At 36.8% G+C, this 26823-nt stretch overlaps 1 protein-coding gene across 1 annotated transcript in view; it reads left to right on the forward strand.

Annotated features, from left to right (window-relative positions):
- LOC140236436 (gamma-aminobutyric acid type B receptor subunit 2-like) overlaps positions 1–18944 on the forward strand; it is a 72191-nt gene extending 53247 nt beyond the window's left edge. Inside the window, exons 7-18 of the mRNA XM_072316360.1 lie at positions 2910–3042; positions 4474–4568; positions 5189–5249; positions 5987–6070; positions 7079–7229; positions 8874–9006; positions 9935–10042; positions 11896–12018; positions 14664–14796; positions 16839–17047; positions 17614–17756; positions 18884–18944. Coding sequence (XP_072172461.1) covers positions 2910–3042; positions 4474–4568; positions 5189–5249; positions 5987–6070; positions 7079–7229; positions 8874–9006; positions 9935–10042; positions 11896–12018; positions 14664–14796; positions 16839–17047; positions 17614–17756; positions 18884–18944 — 1434 coding nt within the window. The remainder of the gene's footprint in view (positions 1–2909; positions 3043–4473; positions 4569–5188; positions 5250–5986; positions 6071–7078; positions 7230–8873; positions 9007–9934; positions 10043–11895; positions 12019–14663; positions 14797–16838; positions 17048–17613; positions 17757–18883) is intronic.
- The last annotated feature ends 7879 nt before the right edge of the window (positions 18945–26823 follow it).

Consider the following 26823-nt stretch of genomic DNA (forward strand, 5'->3'; position numbering starts at 1 on the left):
GGCGGGGTCAACTGCAGATTCGTTTCGTCCATTCAGGGGAGCGATCGCGTGTAAAGTACTGGCTGGCCATCACGCTAGAATTGTCATTGGAATAGATGTTGAGAGAAATTAAAGCCCGTTGTCGGTATGGTGACCGATCAAGGTGATTATTAGTCTTCGTGATCTATCAATCAACGTTGGATTACTTCACCCTTCGCGCAGCTCCCGGGTCGCGTAAGGGTTTTGACAGCATTAACGAACGAACAGCTCTCTGTGATGCGCAAAATTAACGATATAGTGATGCGTGCTCTCGAGTTCATGCATCACTCTAATAGGCAGAGGTTAGTTGCCTTTTCTTAGAAAAAAAAAACCAACAACAAAAAAAACCTAAAGGATATTCTTCAGATTCACATGTGTCTATTTAAGTGAATGCAGTTTGAAACTATGCGCCATTCTGATAGGCAGGGGTCAATTGCCTTTTCTTGGAAACAAAAAATCTAAAGGATATTTTCCAGATTCACGTGTGTCTATTTAGAGTGAATGCAGTTTGAAACGCTCACTTATCGCAATTCTGAATAGGCACATATTAAAATTTTCACTGAAACACATGAATTAAAAACAATCATAACCAACTGTGTTGTTGTTTCTGTCAGAAATACTTGCATGGTGAATACATATGATAACTTCTGGGATTTATTTCATTATTTCTTTCTTCTTTTTTTTTTACAGCGCACAGGCATCATGATTAACCACCATACATACTGGTATACCATTAATTTCTCTCTGACTTCCGTTTTATAGTATTATCTATCAGAAGTACGTGCATGATAAATGAATGTATCTATGTGGTTTCTTTTTAACTCCGAGGCATCTTCCATACTTTTTTTGCAAGTTGGTCTGCATATACCGTATTCTCTGACTTATGTTTTGCAGTATGCAAGCTATTTATCTGCTTTTTGCAACAGCTTATGTAAACATGGACACATTGCTAGAAAGTAGTTCAACCCATATATCTACATAATATATATGGGCTGTTGTTGTTGTTGCTTTTTTTTTGGGGGGGGGGAGTTGCATGACACTTTTTTCTTCTTCTTTTTTTTTTTTTTTACTAACTGTGTCCAGTAGGATGACATGTACTTCGAACACAAATGCCAAATAAATGCAAGTTAAATTTGATTCAGTAATGATCAAAGCATATTGTGTTCAGTATGTGAGAAGTTTGACCACAAAATAGGCAAAAGGGACATTCTTAAACATTCCAAAGTAAATCCATCATCAAACAGCGTAAAACAGAACGTTTCCAGTGATCCCTCACTTCTAGAATAACAAGGAATATTCTCGAAGTTATGATTAGAAATTATCCCATATTTTCTCATCATTTTCCTTGTTTTTAGCAGTCTCAAATATCTCAACTTAACAAATATGGAGTTAAGTCGTTTTGCCATCAAATTCTCCACAACCATATTTACCAGTGAAACGGCCAGATGATCGTGAACACGCTATTCCCGAATGAAGGTGCCTCTCTTTGTTAGAAAATGACACGCGTCATTCAAGATACATTACATTTAAAGAAATAGTATGGTATTGGTTCAGGTGAGAATTCAGTTTTTAGTAGTTTTTTTTTGTGAGACACTTATAGAAACCACTTTATGAAATGTTAAAAAGCATACAATTCTAAGAGGAATTCAAAGTTTATTTGCTGAAAATCGGTTTTGAAATGGCTGAGATATCCAAAAAAAAAAAAAAAACTAAAACAATGCGATCCCTATAACAGGTTGGACCACCTTTTATTAGGGTCGCTTTGTTTTGGATATCTCAGCCATTCTAAACCAATTTTAAGCAAATAAATTTTGAATTCTTCATATGAGTATTTTGTCCTTTCATATTTCATAAGAAGTTTCTCATTATTTTAAAAAAAAATCATCTTCAAAAAAATGTTGGAAATGTTGGTCAACCCATCTCAACCGAAACTATCCCATCCCTTTAAAACCAAATCTAAACCAAATAAGCCAGTTCACAGTTACAATCTGAGCATGTGCAGATGAAGGTCATTACTGACCTTCTCTTGAAATGGATTTGCAACTGAGGTATTCAAATCTAGATAGGGCTTCTTGACAACTTTGTTGTAAATGAACCAGGTGCAGATTGGTATTTACAGGTGAATGTGCATTCTTTCCAGCAACATTAACAAAAGCCATTCATGCAGCATTGACATGTAAATTAACACTTCCCGCATTGCTGTTTTCAACTGTTCTTCTTGAAGACCATTCCATGTTTTGCAAAGTCTGTGGTTGGAGAGGTCATTGCAGACTAGTGCTAACCGTGAATTGGCTTATAGGATACATAGAGGAACGGAAATGCACATTCCCTTCCGAGTTACTTAAACCTGATTTCATTAGTGTGCATATCGGTTTCATGCTAAGCATATTATGCATATTGGTTTCATCACCCTACCTTTTCCTCAGGGCCGGCAGGCTGAATGCATGTTTTATACATCATAAATCAAAATGAAAGTCTTTCTGTCAAAGGAGCTTTGTATAATCGAGTTCGCTTGGGGGTCATTTTGATTGCCAAGATCTTAGTTTTCATATACGATGAGTTTGTCTTCACTGCATGCGTAATAATCGTGACAAGTACGGGCCAGTACTTGCTTTCCTGTGTATACTGTATTCAAATTCTGCTACCTCGGTATCAACAGTAATTTATTACACACACAAAGAATCTGAAAAAAAAAAAGATAAAGACCGTGTAATAAGGCCAGTCTATATCTGAAGAGACACTTACAGATATGAATACACACAATCTGTGTCCTAGTATTATAGGCCTACCTCATAATTAACGCTCGTGTAATCACAGGCATACAAGGGTAGATTTTTTTATCAATATCTGCAAAATACGATGCTATTACAAATTTTGTTCCCTCCCGGCAGAATGCGCAGCAGTACGAAGCGCTCTACAGCGAACGGGCCGGATCGGCGTACTTCTCTGCGCACACGTTCGTCTACGATGCAGTGTGGGCTGTGGCGGCGGCGCTCAACGCATCCATTGAACCATTGGCGCAACGTAAGTTGAATATGCTTAATCGAATGCATGCGATGTGACAATTGAATATCAAATGTTTTGTAATTCTAATAAGAGATGGGGAAAAAATCTACATGGTCGCCGAAACATTTGCAACTATAACACTTCTACCAATTCGAGGGCATGTATTAGCTTCAGCCTATGCCATCTCGGGTTCTTTAAACGAAGTTGCCCCTCCAAACCTGTCTTTCTAGCGTAGCTGTCCTCGGTTCTTTAATGCTATCACGGCCTGTGTCCGTGATTTGCAACACACCGGAAATGTCGGTATAAATCGACACAAATCTATAAGATGCAGGGGCGGATCTAGCTTTTTATAAAGGAGGGGGTTGGGGCGGTATGCGAGGGAGCGTGGCGACCGAGCCCGAGCGAGCGGAGCCAGCGAGGGGGGTGTGGGCGGGGGGTGTCCCCCCTCCCACAGTAGGGAGAATTTTTGAAAATCTGTGTGTGAAAATGGCGTTTTCTTGCATCTAAAACACCACTATTTTGGGTATAGAGGTCATTGCCATAAATAGAAAAAAAAAAATTACAAGTTAAAAAAAAAAAGATAAGATAAAAAAAAATGTCCCCGGATTTTTTTTTTTTTTTTTTTGCGGGGGGGGGGGGGTTGCAACCCCCCCCCCCTCTAGATCCGCTTCTGAGATCAAGACAGAACTCGCAATGATTATTCGTCGTGAAACATTAAAACGTCTTATATGAGACTTAGTGCTTATATAAGACACATTTATCAGAGACTTCGTGAAATGGATATACTTCTCTACATAGCTACATGAGTGTCTTTGGCCATTCTGAAATTTATTCAGAGACCATTATGTTGTGACTTCACGAAAACGGGTAGCTGGTGTCACAAAGTCTACTTCTTGTAATTTTATTTCATCTATACTGGCATTAATTGTATATGATCAATTCTCTTTCATAAACCTTTTGGCTTGAATTCACACCAAAAAAAAAAAAAAAATAGTTCAAATAACATAGTCCAATATACACCCAACAAAGATTCTATGGTGAAACTATGATAACGAATTGCTCGAAAAATTGTGTGCCGAAATATGCTGCTGGTGAATATAGCATGAACTTGGTTTCAGTTTTATTATTTTTTTTTAAATGACATTATCACGCCAACATGTGGACAACACCTCATCTCATTTGCATATTTATTATCATTTTTCAAATTTATTTAACCAGCGATTTTGACGAAAAATCCTCTGTTCCGATTGTCATGATTGCTCTATCGATTTTTGCTATGTATCATAGAAGTCAGTTTGTAACACTGGGCTTATAGGGAAGTATTTGTCTAAAGTCATTGTTAGCGCGTGACATATCCAACCTTCACGACTGACTCATGAATATGCAACAACAAAATGATCAACTCATCTCGAAACGGACTCTGACATTGATTTGTGTTATTTCTTTCAGTCAATAAAACGATCGACAATTTCAACTATGAAGATTCGGAGATGAGGGAGGTGTTTATGGAGAAACTGGACGAACTAGATGCCTATGGGATGTCGGTAAGTTGCTAATGTATCTACCGTAACTATATATATATATATATATATATATATATATATATATATATATATATATATATATATATATATACATGAATTTACCTCTTAAATGAGATAGCTTCGTGTGACTAAACATAACATTGCTATGATATTGACAACAAATGCAACTGGAGAAAAATGTGCGACAACGTGACCACGGGTGACGACATTCATGGGTACCGTTTAAGAGATAGCACGCGAACAGTACTAAAATATGTTTATATCGGCCTCATTGAAGACCACTGGAAATATAGCATCCATCGGTCTAAATGGACCGTCTGCGTTGCAACAAAAGGCAGCCTCCTTTTATGACCAAGATTAGAATCAGAGTCGCGTTCATGGTGTGTGAAAACATTTTTATATTACTCTTTCTTTAAAGATTCGGGATATTAAGGAGAGAGAGAGAAAAAAGAAATATATATGTCAAATTTCCTCAGGGCACCAAGACCGGTTACGTTTTCCGCTTCTACATGACACCACAGGAAGAAGAATAACTCATTACTTAACGGGCTCAAGGCAGCTCGAAGATTTTCTTTTTAACTACAATGTTTGTGATGTTGTTCATGTCAATAATATTTCAGGGTCCGCTGGCGTTTTCAAATGGCGATCGGTTGGGTCGCTTTGTAGTTGAACAGATTTGGGGTAAGTCAACCCGTTTCCTTCGAAATTTTGAAATCCACATAAACTTCGCACAGAACGCACCAGAATGTGATATGATTTTGTTGCCGTTGTTGCTGTTGTTGTTGTTTGTTTGTGTGTGTGTGTGTGTGTGTGTGTGTGTGTGTATGTGTGTAATAGAACAAATATCCCAAACTGCAGTTTCTTCTCGAAATGGTACTCTAAAGCAAAAATAAATTGAAACATTATCTGTTGGTTCTTTCTTTGAAATTGGCAGTTTAGGATGTGCACGTAATCGTGGTGATGTATTCATCTATGTCTACTTCTTGACATTCTGAATTGACTTCTGATTTATTCTCTTTTATTACTTACTCACACACAATGGTGTTGCCATACTACGTTTATTTGAACAGAAAAAGAGAAAAAAAAATGAAGAAAAAAAAAACGAGAGAAGAATATATATATATATATATATATATATATATATATATATATATATATATATACTTATATTTATATACAGTTACAAATCTTACATAACATCTGGGGATAGGAAAAGATATATAAACAATCACATTGAGTCTATCTAATGAGTACACAAACCTATTGGAAACGCGGAAAAAATCTTAAAAAGAAAAAAAAAAACGATGTAAACGTATTTCGTGTAGGTATGGGTTGGTTTGTTCGTTTGTTGTAGTTTTTTGTTTTGTGTTTGGTAATGTTTTCCTTTCGTCATTTTCGTGGCGTGTTGTCATTTGAAGATGGAGTTCCTCGGATAATCGGCTACTACTACCAGGGCGACAGACGCTTTGACTGGAGTGGTCCTTACAATCTCACCTGGATCGGTAAAAGAAATAAAAATAAATGCCATTTTGATCGCTTTTCTGTACTGAGTCAGCTCGCCGTTTTCTCCACGTTCCAATAGAATGTTGTCGAGATTGCATGAGCTTTAACGTTCGTCTACAACGACATACTCGCAAAAGGAGAATCAAGAAGTATATCCAGAATGAAATTTCTATTCATATCATTGTGTGTGTGTGTGTTTTTTTTTTTTCATCAAATTAAGCGATGGGTGCATGGAATTTTGGAAATGATGATACTAAGGAATTTTTCCTCCTTCGACAGTCTCTTCTATTCAAAATCCGACACTTTGTCTTTTTGCTTATCCAAAAACCAAATGTTTATCCTGGCTGAAATTTCTCCATACCTCGCACAGTCATCCTTTTTCTGAACTGTCCTCTCGTGTTCCATGTAAACCACTCCCCCAAAATCTGTTTCCACTGGAATAAACATTGTTAGTGTTATGGTTTAAAGGAGGTTGACGAAATTTTCTTTCTGATTAAACTGCCGATTGGAACCAAACTTTAAAGAAGGACATTATTTTAATATCAGCATAAAGAGAGCATGTTGGTCTTTTTGAATTAACATGTTCTCCTTGTTCTGCACACGAAATGAAAAAAAAATGTTGTTACTTTACAGTTTATACAGTCGTCTGCAAAATTTATTCGTACCCTTGAAGTATATAATGCATATACGTGTGCGTGTGTGTGTGTGTGTGTGTGTGCGTTCGTATTCATGTATTATAAGTGTGTAATATATAAAGATATATATTCAGATATTTGTATATATATATATATATGTGCGCTTATTTCACACCATTATTCATTTCAATAAACATCCTTCGACACCATGACTCTCTTATACCATAATGTACGTAGACCATATGCATTATGTATTTCTACTACTATCATCTCCAATAATCCATTGCTTACCCATTAAAACTTCACTACATCTATTCTAAATCCCTTTTTCTTCTGGGTAATTTATTCTCTCACCTTCTGACGATCGTGCAGGCGACGAGCCCCCTCACGACGAAATCTTCCTCGACAGCGAGATGCTCACTCTGTCGGTTTCGGTCTACGCCTCGATCGCAGGCCTCTCTTGCCTTGGAATAATTCTCGCTGCGTCCGTGCTCGCCTTCAACATTGCCTTCAGACGTCAGAGGTAAAATAATAATATAAAAAATAAAAAAATAAAAAAGAGACATGGTCTTCCTGGGTTCTTAAAGGGATGGTGTAGTATTGGTTGCGGTGAGAATTCGGCTTTCAACTTTTTGCTAGATACGTAGAAACCACTGTATAAAATGTTAAAAAGCATACAATTCGAACAGGAATTCAAAGTTTATTCGATGAAAATCGGTTTTAAAATGACTGAGATATTCAAACACAAATAAAACACAGCGATCCTGATAAAAAGATGGGTCCCACATTTTGTCAGGATCGCTTTGTTTTGATATCTCAGCCAAATTCAAACCGATTTTCATCGAATAATCTTTGAATTCCTGTTCGAATTGTATGCTTTTTAACATTTTATACAGTGGTTTCGACATATCTAGCAAAAAGTTGAAAGCCGAATTATCACCGCAACCAATAGTACACCATCCCTTTAAGAACCCAGGAAGACCATGTCTCTTTTTTATTTTTTATTTTTTATATTATTATTATTAGAATTCTATGCCTTTTCATATTTCATAAGAGGTTTCTCGTCATCTCAAAAAATAATCACATAAAATCGTTGGAAACCTCAAGCCTCAATCCAACCAAAAGTGTACCATCCCTTTAATATTTCAATTCAATATCAAAAACATTGTCAGCATGAAAGGCCATGAGACTTTTAAGATTTTTTTCTTGCATTCATTTATCAAAATGTCACAATGGACGGAAAGACGAACAAAGAATTTCATTAATATATCTCATTGTCCAAATGTGTACCTTCTGCTTTCAACCACTTTATATGTTGGAAACAAGCTTCAAGTTCTATACACCTAATTCAATTTGTTCTAGTAGAATACAGGTTAATTGATTATCATATCACATGTACGGATGCTTGCCAGTATGGTAATACTTTATGAGTAATCGTGAACTTGTCCTGTAATAAAGTATTAGAGTGTTTCCATCATTGCCACTGACCGGAAGTTCGACAAAATATGTGTTAAAGTTGACTCTATCGGTTTATCTGCGATCGAATCTATATAAGAATTTTTTGTAACTGATTTCTATTAGCATTGCAATTTTTTATGCATTTTTCCTCGTCTTCCTTCCCAAAAATGGGTCTTCCCTTGAAGTGTACACCAATTTTCACTGAATATCTTATTTTTCAAAGAGATGAATAAGAATAAGATGATCATTCGCATTAACTTACTACTTTCTTGTAATAACCTGTCAACAACATCTTTCTTTTCTTTTCATTTTTTTAGTCTTATTTCCAATAAAACATTGGTTTTATTGAATTTTAGTTTGATATATAGGTTATTTACTTGCTCCCTTTCAGCCCCAGTGTTTTTGTTCATGTGATTATTATATATTACATTTATTTTGTAATAGTTGCATTTGGAAGAATTTGTGATATTAAAGATACATTTCATTCGCATTGAATTGAATTGAAATGAATTCTTCCAAATAAAGCCAACGTAGATATATGCAGTTGTAGTTGCATTTGAATGAATTTGTGATATTAAAATCACAATTTCATTCGAAATGAATTGAACTGAAATGAATTCTTCCGAATAAAGTCAACGTTTGAAAGTGCACTGGCTCTCAGTCATGGAAATTTGAGGAATGATTTCGTGATTAATTTGTGTTCCGTCAGGGCGGTGAAGCTCTCGAGTCCCAACATCAACAACCTGATCATCCTAGGAGGCATCATGACCTTCCTGGCCGTCATCCTCATGGGAGCCGACGAGAACGTCGTCGACCTCGATCGAATGGACGACATCTGCAAGGTCAGTCAAAGTCAAGATAACGAAAATATTGGTATTTTGAAGAACGACGAGAAATCTGATGTTTACCGACTTCTTGAGGGACCGCCGACGCCCAAGAAGGTCGGCTGTACACAAACACGACAATCCAAACGTTTGCCTTTCAGCTCGACTCTTCCCAATTATATTCTTTTTTTAATGATTGTTCTTGAGATATTTGAATTTTCCTCGTCACATACTCATACACTCATATATATATTTTTTCATATAATTTATTTTGATTCACTCCTTTGCATTCATGTATACATCATCAGGTATACATCACACATACATATAAAAATGTATTATTGTTTGTGTGTGTGTGTGTGTATGTGTGCATGTGTATGTGTGGTAGTGGTATGTATAATGTTATACGGCCTATATGTAATTCGATTAGAAGTATATATAACTCCACAATGAGCAGTTGGATAGTAAAACTCGTCAACAGCAATGAAAACCTTTAAACATACATATCGAACAATATGTGCAGACATGTAAAAAAAAAGTATTCATGTATTCATTCATAATGACGGAAGGTTTGTATATATATATATATATATATATATATATATATATATATATATATATATATATATATATATATATATATATAAATGTATAAATATATATATACATATATAATATGGAATGCATGTGTATACGATATAATGTGCATGTGTAGATTTGTGCGCCACCACTCGTGTAGTTAAAAAACGGGAAAGGTCGTCTGACCCGTGTACGCCATTGCGTCTACCGAGGAGGGTGTACTCTCCTAACGAGTGTACTAAAAAAGAAAAGAAAGAAAAAACCTTAATGGTCGTACATGTATCATTCAAATATGCCACTGACTTCCCTCTCCCCCCCCCCCCCTCTCTCTCTCTCTTTCTCTTTCTTTCTCTTCTCTTCTTTACAGGCACGTCTTTGGGTGCTGTCTTTGGGATTTACGCTGGCATTCGGCGCGATGTTCTCGAAAACCTTCCGTGTCCACAAGATATTCATCAATAAGAAATTACAAAAGAGGGTAAGAGAAAAGCGCTATCGCATCAGCCTTCACTCCTAACGGTAGGTCACGAGAAGGCCGAAAGAAAGGGCTAAAGATTAATTCTCTATTCTTCTATAATTAGATGATTCGAGTATCTTCTCGGATTGCCTTCTGTATCTGTACTGATTCTTTCTTTAATCTTCTTCTTTATTTCTTTCTCCTCAAATCTTGTGCAGAGGTTAACTCAAAAAGTCCTCCGATTATCAATTTCAGACTTATACCATATTTGTATCATGTGCTTACTACGACAGATCTAGTTTACTGCTGTATTTTTCAATCGACGTAAATGTGTGACATAATTATATGCATTAGCACCTTATTTGAGCTGTGGTACAAAGATTAATCCTTATATGATATTTATACATACAGTATACAATAACAGTAGTTGCATGATATTATAACAAAATAGATGAAGACATTCTTAGCATCTTAGCGTATATGAAATAAATGATTATGCCATAATCTTGAAAAAAAAAATATACCAGGGAATTGAAATCGAATTAAGCTGAAGAAAATGAACTAGCAAACAGCCTCTGCTAACAAGCAATAATGATATGGGCGTCTTAACATGATACACAAGAATCCGATAAGAGCAAAAGAAAATACAAAAAAACAGTTATCCAAGAGAGAGAGAGAGAGAGAAAAAGGAAAGATACGCGGTATGAATATATGGAGTGCGAATTAGATCGCAGTTCATGTCGATATTTGCTTTAAAGTAAGTTTGTATACGATGGAACGACAGCCTCTGTAGTATTGTCCTGTCATTACCCAGGTATCATGTAGAATTCGCGTGTCTATGCACGTGCTATAATGTGTGTGTTTATGTCGTGTGTATACTTTATGGTGAAATTCTGCCTTAATTGTCCAGTTCTATTCTCTGTACGGCATAATTATGATTACGATAGTCCTTGTATACTGATTTGGATACATGTGGAGCCTTGCACTGTCTACGCTGTTATCGTAGATTTCAGAACAACAAGCTTACTTACCTTTCATCAGTGTGACGTCCCTCGATCTTGATGGAAGGGTGTTATTGGATGGGATATTGCTCATTTTCTGTCGTATTTATTTTGCCTTCATTATTTTCTTCGGCATTACTCTCTGCTTCTATCAAATCAATGATAATCTGTTTTTTTTTTCTTTTTTTTTCTTTTTTTTTCTTTTTTAAAATCAGATTGTGTGTTTGCTCGAGAACAACTCCGAACTATATAACATTCAGATTCTTTTGGGAAAATGGAACGTAAGCCCCTATACTCAAACATGAAATACGAAAATGGCTGAGTGCATAACTTGTGTACCTGGCGTGCATGCTTTCCTGTGATTTACTTACTAAGTAGTCATAAACTCGATTAAAGGGGACCCCCGGATGATTTTCAGACGCTCATTAAGTATTTGAACAACTATAAATTACATGTATTTATACTGAGTACAGAGTTTCAGAATTTATAGTGATTGGGATGAGGAATAAGAATGTCTGGGGGGTGTTTCATCAACGTTTGTCAGCGCTGACAAGTTGTCAGCGGTGACAATTTCTGCAAAATCCTTGGTTTTGATTGGATGAGATGCTCTGGTCACTGACTGTTACTATGGTGATTGTCAGCGATGACAAATTTTTGCGCTGACAAACGTTGATGAAACACCCCCCTGTTTAATCTAACGTCCTATGTTCGTTACACAGTGCATTGCATGGGTAATTTCAGGACAGTCTAAAACTTTGGTGTCTGACACAAGTCTATACAATGTAGGCCTACACGTGAAACTCGCAACCTTCTTTGTAAACAGCATGAGATGAAGACGTATTCTGTTCTGTCTTGTTTTATCATAATCTCTAGTCAGTCAAGGACGTACAGTTGGTGGCCATGGTCGGCGGATTTGTCCTGATCGATGTCATCTACCTCCTCGTCTGGGAGATCATGAAGCCCTTGAAGGCGGTCACCATGAGGTTCGAGTCGAGCGTAAGTCAATTCTGGCCACTGTGCATAAATAATAATTATGAATCAACGAAGTTGATTCCAAACTCGGATGGCGCATGCGCTACTTGCTGGAAAGTTCAAGAATAAGAAGTGTAAAGCGTGTTAAACAGGGGCCGCAGCCCATTTCCCCCCCCCCCCCAACTTTTTATTTTGGCTAGGCCAAAAAAAGAAAGAAAGAAAGAAAGAAAGGTATCGGAAAAATCGCAAATCCATCAATTTCCAAAGGTTCCGTCTTCAGATTCTTCCCGTCTGTCTAATGCGACGGCGGGAGAGGGGAGGGGGATGCTGGTCAATGCCCCCTTAAAAAGAAGGTGAATATTACTGTTTTCACACACACACACACACACACACACACACACACACACACACACACATACACGCACGCACACACACACACACACACACAACACGATACACACAGGAAGTGACTCATGCTAATCTGCGTGGTTTTGAACTGGTTAAGCTTTAGTTTCAGTTTGTTTCATTTATCCACTAGTACAAATGAAATCACTCCGACAAGATTTACAATTTTCTCGTCAAAATATCAACAAGAGTACGCTGAAGAAATAGACACAATAGCATGTATGACATACGTAAATTATATGTCATCTCTTTTTTTTTAAGGTATACAGGTGGAGGAGACCGTTATCGATTGCCTGACTAGGATAACTGTTTGTTTTATAGGCCCGCGAAGTAACTGGTAAGGGTGTATCATTAAACATTCAGTCCGAAAATCATGATTAGATAAGACTCTACACTGATTGAGGGGGGGGGGGGGGTAACGTGTGATGGATGTTAAACTACTGTAACACTATACAAGAGATCAAATAATACACTAAATAATATATTATGCTACGCAAGGCTGCTCATTAAAGTGAGAAAAAAAAAACCATCGCACGCTTATTTTTCTAGCATACACTATCATAACTATCGAACATGTTTGGATAGCGCGGAATGGAGTCACCAACCATGAACATTACTTCCAAAGGCTTTCCATCAAACTCGCAGTTTTCAAATTAGCCTTGCTCTGATTATGTAGTTACAGTTTGCAGTTATTGTACCTATGCCTTTGTTTAAATCACGTCCGTTAACATACGACGTGCTGTATTGATAAAACAAATAATGAAAGGTTCGCTTTCGCGCAATTGTGTAAGATTCCTATCAGGCGAAAGCTTGATGTAGTTGAGTAGAGCATTACTTTTTCTTTTTCTTTTTTTTTTTTTTTTGCCTGTTCACGACTGTAAATAAAATGGACCGTCCCCAGCCCTAAGAAATTACTTTCTCCTACAGAGATATTAGAATTAAGTTGGGGGGAAAGGTTCATGCAAAACCAGCATTCGCTGGATAAGGAAAACCAAGCTGCTGCATGTGATTGATGACGGTGGATTTCTCTACATGATGAACTTCTATTTCAAGCCTCGTCAAGCTTTCACGTGAATTAAGGGACTAAATACTTGTTTCGGCGTAGACTCACAAGGCACGTGAATTTTCTTTTCTTTTCTTTTCTTTAAAAAAAAAATGAAAATGTAGTTTATTTTTATGGACCTCTGAGCCGGATTTGAGCAGAAGCATCCCTGGCAAATGTTAAGACTGAAGTAAAAAAAAAAAAAAAGAATGGTTTATTGTGTACACGAGGTATGAGAGGCATGGATTTTTCCTGGATGAGTATGTATTGTTAAATGGACTGTACAGTACTGGCTGAGGTGAGAATTCAGCTTGTAACGTTTTGCGAGATATTTAGAAACAACTCTATGAAATGTTAAAGAGCATACAATTCTAAGAGGAATCAAACAGTTATTTGATGAAAATCGGTTTTGAAATGACTGAGATATCTAAAACAAGGTAAAACAAAGACCTCCTAATAAAAGTCGTGGCCTGTCAATTTTATTAGGATCGCCTTTTTGATATCTCAGCCATTCCAAGACCAATTTTTATCAAATGAACCTTGAATTCTTCTTGAAATTACATGCTGTTTCATATTTCATTTGAGGAATAAAGGTTTCTCGTATCTTAACCTGAATCCTCACCTCAACTAGTACTGTACAGTCCCTTTAAATTCTTATTATGATGTATATTTTGCATACGTGTCCCTATGAAGAATGTGTTTACCGGCATGAGACCTGAGGCTATATTTCATTAAAAAAGTTGCCAAGATGATGACAACTCTTGCTGCAATGGTAAATGCATGTGGTAATAGCTAGATTCTTGTTTTCTGAGTGTCTGTTGGTACGGGAAGTTGCTATTTTAGCAAGAATTATCGTAACATCCTTTTTTTTAATGAAACGATATCTCGCAAGTTGTGGCTCGTATGCCCCTCCTTCATTATTGTAGAAGTTGATCGCAAAATGTCTTTAATCCATTCTCGTTAATTTGAGATATTTGCGATTGAAGCTGCTAAAAACAAGGGAAATAAATGATATGAAACTGTGGGATATTCTTAATCATAAATTCAAGAATATTCCTAGTTATGTAACAAGTGAGGTATCACCGGAAATGTTTTATTTTGCTCCATCTGATGATAGAATTACTTTAAAATGTCTAAATTTTGAAACTTAAACTTGTTTTGCGATCAAACTTGTTTTGCGATCAAACTTGTTTTACGATCAATTTCTCTATCTCTTCTACAGGCCGTGGCCTCGGCTGACCGGCTGATCGTACCCGAGCGCCTGGTGTGCCGGCGGGAAGATGTTAGTAGCATCTCTTGGCTATCCGGAATCTACATCTTTAAAGGCATCCTCCTCCTCTTTGGCCTCTTTCTAGGTAAGATTTTAGATTTGGGACACCAGATACTCCTCTCCTCTCCCCTCTTTCTTGTTAATGAGATGGTATAGTATTAGTTGAGATGATGATTCAGCTTTTAAATTTTTGCGAGATATTTAGAAACCACTTTTGCGAGATATTTAGAAACCACTTTTGAAATGTTAAAGAGCATAAAATTCTAAGGGGAATTTAAAGTTTATTTAATGAAAAGCGGTTTTGAAATGGCTGAGATATCCAAACACAAAGCGTCCCACCTTTTATTAAGATCGCTTTGTGTTGGATATCTTGGCCATTTCAAAACTAATTAAACCTTTAATTCCTCTTTGAAGTCCTCTTTGAATTATATGCTCTTCATATTTCATTAAAAGGTTTCTCATTACCTCACGACAAAAAGATGGAAACCTGCACCCCCATCTTAATCAAATCAATACCATCCGTTTAATGTCATGATGCTGCTTGCAAAACAGAGCCTATGCTCACCTGAGGTCCTCATCTCCTGGCATCTTACGGGATTCCCACTATATCATTTCCCTTTGAATTTCAGCTTCCAACTTCAAATGCAATTTCAATTTCTAATTCTGTTTCAATTTAGATTTCAATTTCAATGTTGGTTTCAATTTCAGTTTAAAAAATTCAAATCTATTTCTTCAACTTTTTCAAGAATGTACTGCACAAACAAAAATACGATGGTAATACGTGAATATTGTTTCTACGGATTTTTTTTCTTTTAATCAAATCAAATTTTCTATTAAACATGGAATTCTTGAAAAATCTAATAGATAATTTGAATAAAATATAAAGTAGTGTGTGATAATCTTCCTCCTTTGATTACTTGTGTGTGTGTTCCCGTCTTTGTTAACAAATTATGTATCTAAAGAGGATATAATTACTATGACAATGAAAATGGCCGTTATGATAATATCAATAATACTTGAAACTGCGCTACTTCTGGATCTAATACATCTTGTTGATAAAAAGAGCTAATGATAATGATGATGACGTCAACAACGTATAACAGGTAATGGCCTTTTCACATGGGCGGACATGCAGGTATTTAGCGGCAACTGCAGTGAAAGTAAACTCACGATCAGTGTACAATTTTTGGAGACGAAAATGTCTACTTTTCTTCCGTAATTGCCTTTGAAATTTCAGATATGGTCCATATTAACATTTCTGACAGAAGATATAATAAATTACGTTAAAGAATAGTAGATCAAGGATTTTTTTTTTTGAAAGTCGACGCAGTGTAATTTTGTACACTGTATGCACAGCATTCACATTGATTCACGACACTCCAGCTCCGCACATGTAGACCTACGTGTACTATAACAGGGAGGTTTTCTCTCACCTCCCTGATTATAAACAGGTGAGCTGTTTGTTTTCACTCCAGTTGTATCGGAAGTGACGTATACCCGATCATGAGAATTGAGACAAAGTTTCTTCTTTCTTTTTATTCCGTTTCATTTCATTCCTGTAATTGTTTTGGTAGATAACGGAAGTGTGGAGTAACAGAAAATAGAATGACATGTTATTAAAATGATGTCCGTCTATCAGGTTTTAACTTTATTGTCAAGTTCATGAACATTGAATCGCGATAAAGGGCTTTGTATATGTGGCCCTGCTTGGCTTTTACCATGTTATTTGTTGATCAGGCTTCATTCTCTCTTACGAGGACAGTTTATAAATACACAAAGCAAGCTGCTGCAGTGTGTTCATGAATGTGTTCTTAATGATGCGAAGAGTTTCATCGCAAAACGAGTTAACTCCATTCTTGTCATTTGAGGTTTTTGCAACTAAATCTGATATAGATACAAAGAAAATATTAGGGAAATATGAAATAATTTTAAATTTAACTTCACGAATATGATTTTCTTATTATGGTACTTGTTAGGTATCATTGGAAAGGTTATGTTGAATGATAGTTGATTTACTTTCCAACGTTTAAATATGACGCTTAATCCGTTTTGCGACTAGACTCTTCATGTGTTCAAGAATGTTTAATGTTAACCCTGTGTTTCTCATTAATCATTACCAATAATCAGCGTATGAAACGAGGGCTGTCAAGATTCGCGCTCTCAACGACGCAAAGTACATCGGCATTTCCGTCTACAACGTGTTCATCTTGTCGGCAGTAGGGGCTCTGTTCAACGTGGTGATGGACCCGGAAGACTTCACATTGGTGTACATAGTGACCGGTCTGTGTGTCGTCATATGCGCCACTGCCACACTCTTGGTCATATTTCTACCCAAGGTATGGAGCATTTCACACCACCTACCTCTTGCACGTTCGCCGTATAAGAACAAAGTGTAATGAGCCGACAGAGTCAAATGACATGGGGAACTCTTCCACTTAACGATGAAAACAAAGCGATGAGAAAACAACAACGAACAGGGCAAATTACTAATGACAGAAACGAATAAAATCTAATCCGAATATTCTTCACTAGTGGATGGCATGTTCAGGATGAAGGCTTGTTTTGATGTTATTGTTTTTCTTATGTCAAGGACCTATAGAGAACCAACAGGCCTACTGACAGTACTGAATAGCATAATGTATAACACTTCCTAAGACAGGTTATTAAGCTGCAAATTCATGTTGATTAAACGTCAGGTCTCTATTATTATCATTACTATTATTATTGTTATTGTTATTGTTATTATTATTATTATTATTATTATTATTATTATTATTATTATTATTATTATCATTATTATCATCATCATCATTATTATTACTATTATCATGGTAACTAGGCATCATGACATTTTCAGTACGCGCACGCGCAACTTTCACGTTTCTGCCCCACGTGCTCGCAGGTCATTGACGTGGTAAAGAACCCGGATGGTCCGCGGGTGTCGACACTGCCTGATGAGGGATCGAGCAATTACACCTGCCACACTACCGCGCTGGACAAAAAGAAATTCACCATCAAAACTCTCTCTGCCAAAGTTGGAGACGGGTACGTTTGTTTCCTTATCTTTATACTTGCCTTTGTTTTTCCACGACATGCATCTAGTGAAACATAACAAAATAAGTCATCATTGACATCTAATGCGAGCACTGACTATAGGGTTCAGAAACGTGGGTCCTAATGATACAGTAGTCTCATTTTTGCAGTCTTAGCATCCCTGACATGAAACACAAATGGCGAGTTTAGTCCATTTAAAGCGAAATAAGTAAATAGGAAAGGCTTAGGTTCAATGCAAGACTTTACTAAAATGCCACAAGTGATCATAAAAGCAAGACTGCCCCCATAAATAGGAAAATTTGCATAAGATCATTTCATTATACGTGTTCATGTGGGGTCATCCCCCGAGATCAAGACCCACGAGTCACACAGCTCACGAGTCATACAGCCCATGAGTTCGATACTAGGCAAATAAGGCCCGTGAATTCGACACTACGTAAAAACAGCCCACGAGTTCGACATTACAACACGGGGCTTTATGTGTTGGTCTCGTGGTCCTTGTTCCCAGGGCCTTGAAATGTTTTCTCAGTGTCGAACTCATGGGCTGTATGAATAGTGGGTTGTATATAATTCGCAGACTGTAATATGACTTTACGAGCTGTCTGACTCGTGGGCTGTATGATTAGTGGGTGTAGAACTCGTGACGTGCACACGTTCATCCCAGGCGCCCATGGCGTAAAAGTCTAAAATTTAATTTGCGTTAGGTGGAACTCTTCCTTTGCCTTATCATTTTCGGGTCACTATCAAACATTTTAGGCTCAATCATCGAGCAAATAAAACCTACTTAAAAAAAAATAATAAAACACACACACACACACTTCACATCGACTCTACAATAATCGAATGCGAAGGATATAGTTTCTTTTTTGATCAAGTATTTAACAAAATGATTAAGTGAATATTGTATTCGAGGGAGTTGAAGAAATGTGTGGTGGTAACATCATATAAGTCGAATTGGGTACGAGTTGTCTCATGTATACATTATTATACAAATACGTATATATCACTTTTCCGTGTAAACTATTTGACTGTTCAATGACACAATTTGTAATATGGTTTATGAAAGGCAAATGGGCGTAACGATTGCTGTCATGACAACCGATCTCGTTTCTCCGCAGGGAGTCGTCGATGCCGCCCTCCGCGGCCATGGAAAACTCTTCCAGGGATGCGTGGAATTAGGGAGTTGATAGATGAGGGCGCCAAACACCAACATTGATTACTGTGTAAGGGTCAGAAAACGTTCCCTTGAGGATTGATCAAGACAATGAAGAAGTTGGGTAAAATCGTTTCAAAGAAAAGAAAAACAGAGAAGAAAATAAGAAGAGAGGGATGCCAGTTTCAAAGGCATCCAGTTAGTGAGCTACCTCATCCAGGTGAGAATGACTTCTTTTTACAAAATCCTCCCCTTTTTGGAAGCCAGATGGGCAAGCTCACGTCTGCACATTTGGAGGAAAGACGACAGTTTCCGCTCATAGCTGAGGCAAAAATTGGCACGGACATTAATCTGCCTTTTGAGGATATGTAAGCGGAGTATGATCAGAACTCTTCTCACTTGGACATATAATCTTGACAGAAGTGAAAACAAAAAGTTGATATACTTAGACACCAAGCACAATAGACGTTGGTATTTTGTGTCTTTCACATAATTTGTTTTTTCACACTTTTCCTTATTGGAAATTGTTCATAGATGTTAGATAAGAAGGTTGGACAGAGCTTCATAGGAAAAAAATGGAAAGATATTATATGTGTATATAATTATAAATCATTTATCGTCTCGTCGTGACGAGTTACCATATCACTATTCTAACTCTTATAAATATCACCTAGTACACCAAACGTAATGAACAATATATTGTGAAATCGTCTTTTATTTTGTGGTAACTGTGGTGCAAAGAATGATCGAAGCGACTGGTCGCTTTCCCCGAGTATCCACATTTAATGATGCTGATGACTACGTAGTCACTTCCTTCCTTCCTTTCTTTTTTTTTTCTTTTTTGTTGTCTTCATCGGGAAACCACAGCAATTTATGTTTCGTTCGATTTTCACAAAATAAACTTCAACTAGAACCAAAGCTCATCAAAATTAATGCAAACGTAGCAAATGCATAGCTGCACTATTCTACGGGAATATCACGTACTTTTTATTTTTTTTTTTCTATCCAGTAGAGCAGAACATTAAAGCAAAGGTAGAAACACTCTGAATACATTTGAACTTTATACATTTTGAGTGAGTGCAATCTATTCACGTCCCCTGCACGGGCAAAAATATTCTTGTTGTGTCTTATATACCCTAGTCTTACTCTTATAGTCTTATAGTCTTACTGTGTTATCACATTTAAACACCACAGCACAACCGCGCCAAAATGAATTTGCTATCGCACACAAACGAGCTGCCGATGGTAATGAGGCAGTTAATAGAATGTCAGTCATGTCACCTTGAGGAGAGTTAGATCAAAACTTTCAGGCGATAGAGACGTGAGAGAAGATGGTTGATATAACGAGTGTGGTCTTTGGTCTCTGTATCTCTATCTTTCTTATTACCCCCCCCCCCCTTCTCTCTCTCTCTTTTTCTTGTTCTATAACATCTCTTCCTTCTGTCTACATATCATATCACTTTTGGGTCTATGTAACCTGACAGGTTTTTTTTTTTTTTTATTAAGTCAGAATGTTATTTTCTTTCTGCCTGTCATTTCACATCTCCGCTATAATACGTCAATATATGAAATGCTGGATTGATCAAACTCACTTCGGTATTTCTTTCTGTAATTCCTCTACCCGTTTTTCTCTATTCAATAGGGTACCTGTCTACCAAAGTCCTATCTCTGCACTTTGTAGCATCTGTCGTTCTGTTAGTATGTCTTTCTTTATGTCATGCGATATCATTGTTAATTTTCAGTACATAATAATATTCAATGTATTACAGTGTTGTAAACTGGTGATGTGAAGAAGATATCAACCCGTGGGGTGGAAAAAGTAATGCAAATTCACCACCCCCCCCCCCGCACCTCTACCACCATCACCAAAGAATACAGAGAGATAACGTCTACCATATTGATGCAAAATAATGCGAACGACTTGAGTAACCCTTTCTGCACCAGGGACTTTGTGTAGGTGTTTACAACGCTTTGGGGTATCCTATAGGTCTGTCGGTATTCAAAGCACGCAAAGGGTTAAAGGGAAGAGAAGCCCCCAAAATACGTATATATGAATTGAGTACAGGAGCAGAAGTGGTTGTAGAACGCACAAGTGAAGTTTCAGGAAAATCGGACATTCCGTTCAAAAGTTATGAATTGTTGAAGTTTTGGAACAGCTATTCCTGGCTAAGAAGCGTACATCAATTCGTGATGTCATATAGCATGACAACAAAATGAAATATAAAAGGGGAATACAACGTATTTCAATTTTTCTAGCATATGGGAGGAGCACTTGGTTTATCTCTTTCAGACGGCAGGGGGAAATGATACTACCTCCAGTTTATGTTAGTAACAAATGAAATGAATGTGTACTTTATATGAAAAAAAAAAGATTTTGTAGAGTTCTATTCATATTTGGATATGATGTAAACGGGTGCTGTTCGTTATTCCGAAGGTTCGTTATTCCGAAGGGTCGTTATTCCGAAGGGTCGTTAATCCGAAACATGCAAATTCCCTATACCTAGAGGTTCGTTACTCCGAAAATGAAAAAGGGTTCGGTAATCCGAAAATTTGTGGCGATATTCCGAAGGTTCGTTATTCCGAAGATTGGTTAATCCGAAAATGAAATTCGGAACAATGAACCTTCGGAATAACGAATCTTAGGAATAAAGAGCCTTCGGAATAACGAAACTTCGGAATAACGAGCTGTAACCGATGTAAACAACAGAATGTTCTTGATAAACTAGCTGTAAAATTGTATTTTCTAGGGTTTTTTTTTATTTCTGCTTCATTTTAGTCCCTTTCATATTCATCACATTCTGTTTCATTTCTGTTTAGTTTCAATTCGATTGATTTTACATTTTATTATATACTTTATCTGATCTTAATCTGATGTACTGTGATGTTACTTTATCTATTCCCTTCGTTTTTTCTCTTCCACTCCATCTCAGTTCGCTTGTTTTCTTTTTTATTTCCTGTCACCTTCTTTCATTTTATTTATTTCATTTCATTTCTATACAATTTTATTTTATTTTAAACTTTCTTTTCAAACAAAATACTTTCAAGCAAGACGCAGGGATGAGACATATATTTCCGTACATATTTCTTGTTAGACAGAGTGTTGATTTGTATTTTCAAGATATGCGTATTATTCGGTGAATAAAAATCTAAACAAATGACTCCAACATCAACGTGCAGTGCTTTACAGTACAATCTAACATCACGTTCACACGATCTTTGATGAAAGTAGAATGAAATGAAACAAGCAGAATGGTGGAAGATTTACTTGTTTAATCAAATTGGACGTGAAATGATAAGTAACTTTATTTCAAAATTGGACATGAAATGGAAAAATAATTTCATTTCACATTGGACATAAAATGAGAAAGTAACTCTATTTCAAATTGGACATGATATGAGACAGCAGCTTTATTTTAGATTGCACATACATGAAATAAGAAAGGATCTTTACTTCAAATTGGACATAGAATGAGAAAGTAACTTAATTTTAAATGTTTGCATGAAATGAAAATGTAATTTTATCTTAAAATGACACATGAAATCAGAAAGTAACTTTTTTTAAATAGCACATGAAATGAGAAGGTAACTTTGTTTCAAATCGGACATGAAATGAAAAAGTCACTTTATTTCAATTTGGACATGAAATGAGAAAGTATCTTCATTTCAAATTTGGACATGAAATGAGAAAGTAATTTTATTTGTCAAATCTGAAAATAAACAACATATTACCTCCCCCTCCGCAGCAATTGGAATAATTGTTGTGGTATAACAGCACGGCAATAACATGCCACGAAAGATTAAAGATAATATTCTGGTAAATTCCATTTAAGATTGTAAGAATATGTAAGGCAGATTATATAGTGAAATCGATTGCAGACTAGTGAGGCGATGACGTCATTACCTCATTTGCATAATAATAATAATAATAATAATAATGATAATAATAATAACAACAAATTCTTATGTAGCGCATTTCAGATTTGAAAAGAATTTCAGTGCGCTTTAAAAAAAAAAAATTATAACGTAATACAAAATACAATCAAAAAAAAAAATTCCATCTTTAATTTGCGACCAAAATCACAGTTTTCTTAAATATTGCAAACAAAATTGTATGTAATTTTTTCACTCTATGTCCGATTCATATATACCGCTTTACCGTCTTCTTTACGTTTGTTTACCAAAATGATGTTTGAGAAAGTTTTTTGTTTGACATGATTCATAATGACGAAGGAATTACTGTGATATATACATATGTATATATATATATATATATATATATATATATATATATATATATATATACATATCAAGCAAATTGGATAAACAGTGATTACCGTTTCCACTTTGATTGTGTTTATTCGTCCGTTTGGCATGCATGCACGCAATGACATGGTATGGTGAAATTCAGAATGAATGTCGTTTGTTTTGAGTGTTTGCAGTTTTCTGCGTGGGGTTGTGTGATGTTATGTGTACGCGTATAAAGTTGCGAAAATACATGACGTGCATGCGTGGACCATGCAGGTGCAGGTGCGAGCGTCTCCAGAAATTACGTTTGAAGAAGAAACGGACATGAACATTGTTTTTGTAATGTTGTAATTTCGTCTATGCTAATTATTTTGATTATGGGTTGAATTATTGGATAAATTTGGCGTCGTCCATTACTCACTGCTGACTGACCTCTACATACCTCGTCTACTATCAGACTGCAGCTCTTAGATTAATAGCGCCACCATGAGCTCTGCGGCAGGAACGTGACAGTCTATGTACATGTATGTTCGAGCTGAATCCCAAACCAACGGTGTATCTCTCTAGAGTTGCAATTTGGTAAACCCCTCAAAATTTAAACAAGTCTAGTTGAAGCTGAACAACAACCAACGTCGACATAGTAATCTAAAACATTTACGCCACCATGAATACCTGCAGATGGAGCTGAAAACGAAACAACGACACCAACAATTATAGTGTTTACGAGAAAGTGGATTCATCGGAAATCTCAGACGGGGAAACGAGAATTCAATGCAATCGGCAAAATTGAATGTCATGTCCTTGTTGTCTGGGTAGAAAAAAGGGGTTTGTGTCTAAGGAGAAATGCAGGATGGGAAGTAACCTCGTTCGAGACACTTAAAGTGAAGAATCCATTCCAACTAACAGTAGAAATATCAAATGAATGGTGAATGTTTCGTGAGAATCGTACAGGGAATAAGAAAGTTATGAAACGGTTTAAGTTTCACATCTTTGCATCAAACAACTGAATTATCAGTCTCAGTTATGAAATGTTAAATAGGCAAACAAGTGAATTATCAGTCTCAGTTATGAAGTGTTAAAAAGAATATAGTTTTAAGAGAAATTCAAAGTTTGTTTGATGAAAATAGGTTGGGAAATGGCTGAGATATAATCCATAAACAAAATAAACGAAGTGATCCTAATAAAAGTTGGAACCCACCTTTTATTAGGATCGCTCTATTTTGGATATCTCGGCCAGTTTAAACCCGATTTTCATCGAAGAAACTTTGAATTCCTCTTAGAATTATAATTGTTATGCTCTTTCATTTTTCATGAGTGGTTTCTCGTTATCTCAAAAAAGCATCCTCAGAAAACAATGAAAACCTCAAGCCCCATCTCAACCGAAAGGTTACGGTACCATCCCTTTAAACGTTTGTTTTCACTGACTGTATTGATTTTTCCTGAAAACACATTACTGCAACGGCATCACACTCTATAACAAATTGATTCGAATTCTTTCTTCTTTTTTTTTTTGATTCAGTATCACAAGAGATAAATCAACGAAAAGTCGTGGTAGTAACAGCAGTAACAGCAGAAGAAGAAGAAATTGCGACAGATTTCACAATTGCCACTTTTCTTTGCTTCTCATTTGATACCAAGAAGGACTGTCTTCATAATTCTATACAGTTCAATATAGACCAGACCCGTGTCCATATCTAGCTACAAACTCCCAAAGTTATGGCAGTTGTAATCATTGTGTATATTGTTGTGTTTATACGATATTCCATAAAGCAATCTGTGCGGTCAGCTTCAAGCTAAACAACGCCCGACGTCGACGGAGGTCCAATCATTGGCAGACGATTATACCTCGTGAGAAACGGAAAATGAATTGCAAAAACTTGGTGCGTACAGATGAAGGTCGACGTCCGGAGGAGGTAGTTGTAGTAGAACCATCTTTTCCCCTCCTTTTTTTTTTTTTTCAGAGGGCGTCTTTCAAGCTTTAAGGATTTATCCTTATATACAGTATATTTCTTCTCTCTTTTTTCTTCTGCAAAACACACACTCTCTCTCGCCAATCTATTAAAAGAAGTTAAAATCCGAATCGTGTGTGTACGTGTATATAATATCCTCGCAGTTCTCTTCCTTTCTTTTGAAAAAAAAAAATGCAAGAGAGAGAAAATGGAGAAAGAAGAAAAAGAAAGACAAGGGCAAGTCAGAGAATCAAAAGGGATGCATGCCGGTACTATAATTTCTCTTTATTTTTGTATTCCATGTTACAATATCGGCCTACTTCCTGATGTGTTCTTTTTCCCCCATTGTCTCATTAATTATTTCATTCATGAATTATTCTATTCATGCTCTTTTTGTTGGGGGGGGGCACTGAAATAGTTTCAACCAATCTAGTGATTGGAGATGATTTACTATAATAACATCATCATTCTTCATATATCTTTATCCAAATATGCTTACATTGTATCATGCCTTACGAATTTAGATGCACTTGAAGTGTTCTTGGTTTGCTTGTGTGTGTGTGGGTGTGTGTGTGTGGGTGTGTGTGTGTGTGTGTGTGTGTGTGTGTGTGTGCGTTTTAAATCATGCATCAAGTCAGCTTTCGTCGAGTCGTCGAGTTTACGAACAATTACGTTGTTATTAGATGGATACCACACTTCCTGTTTTGTTTTGTTTTCTTTCTTTCCTTCTTTCTTTCTTTCCGATGCCCACCTCCCATTAGAAATAAATGTGAAATGAGTATTAGAAATAAATGTGAAATTAGTATCAAAAAGAAAAGAATTGACACTACATGTGACGTGTCGTGGGCAAGTTAATAGGAGATATACACTTTAAATGATTACACCGATATGTTTCGGGCTCACATGTTTCATTAAAGTGAAGACTTTAGAAAATGAAACATTGAGAAAGAACTGATGTCGAGGCATAGTGCACATTTAGGTGGCCTTCCAAGAAAGTATAGTCAAATTTAAATTGAAGTTCAACAGACGGAAAAGCTAAGTGAGCGCCATCACCGCTTACAGCAATGTCTGGCTCCGAACGTAGAGGGATCACAATTCTCAGAGCCTCGAGCCATTGCTCCAAATACAACTCCGTACACTGAATATACGAACACACACGTAGAAGTGCGGGGACATTTTGGCGGACCACACACGGCGTTTTTCCTGCCCGACTCGTTGGGTGGGCTGCGCGGACTTCAATGGGCCACCCTGCGCGTCCGCGTTGGTCCGTACAGAAAATGGCGGGTGTGTATACACAAGTTCAGTTTGGCGGACGGTTACCCCGTGCCAATTAATCGCCATTTACCCGACTGTCACGATTTAACAACCCTCCTAAAAACGCGGGAGAATGCAGGCTGCAATTACACCCATCTCGAGATCCATCTCAAGTGTTTACCAGCGACACTATATCGTCAACCTCACGGGGCTGTTTTTGCAGTTGCCTTTGTTGTATTATTCGAGAGATCCTCAAGCCCGTGGAATGAACTCCAGTCAGAGTGTGACTGGTGGTCCGTTTGTCTCCGTCTTTCAGTGGGCAACGTCTGCGAGAACACGCAATTTCGATTCCCACCCCATGTATGCCCACTCTGTTCGATTTCGTCAGAACCCATCTTATTTGAAATCAGTATTGTTAAATCGATTCTCATCGCAAAACATGAAAGACATGACGAGA

Source organism: Diadema setosum, chromosome 13 (assembly GCF_964275005.1).
Source record: "Diadema setosum chromosome 13, eeDiaSeto1, whole genome shotgun sequence".
NCBI lineage: Eukaryota > Metazoa > Echinodermata > Echinoidea > Diadematoida > Diadematidae > Diadema > Diadema setosum.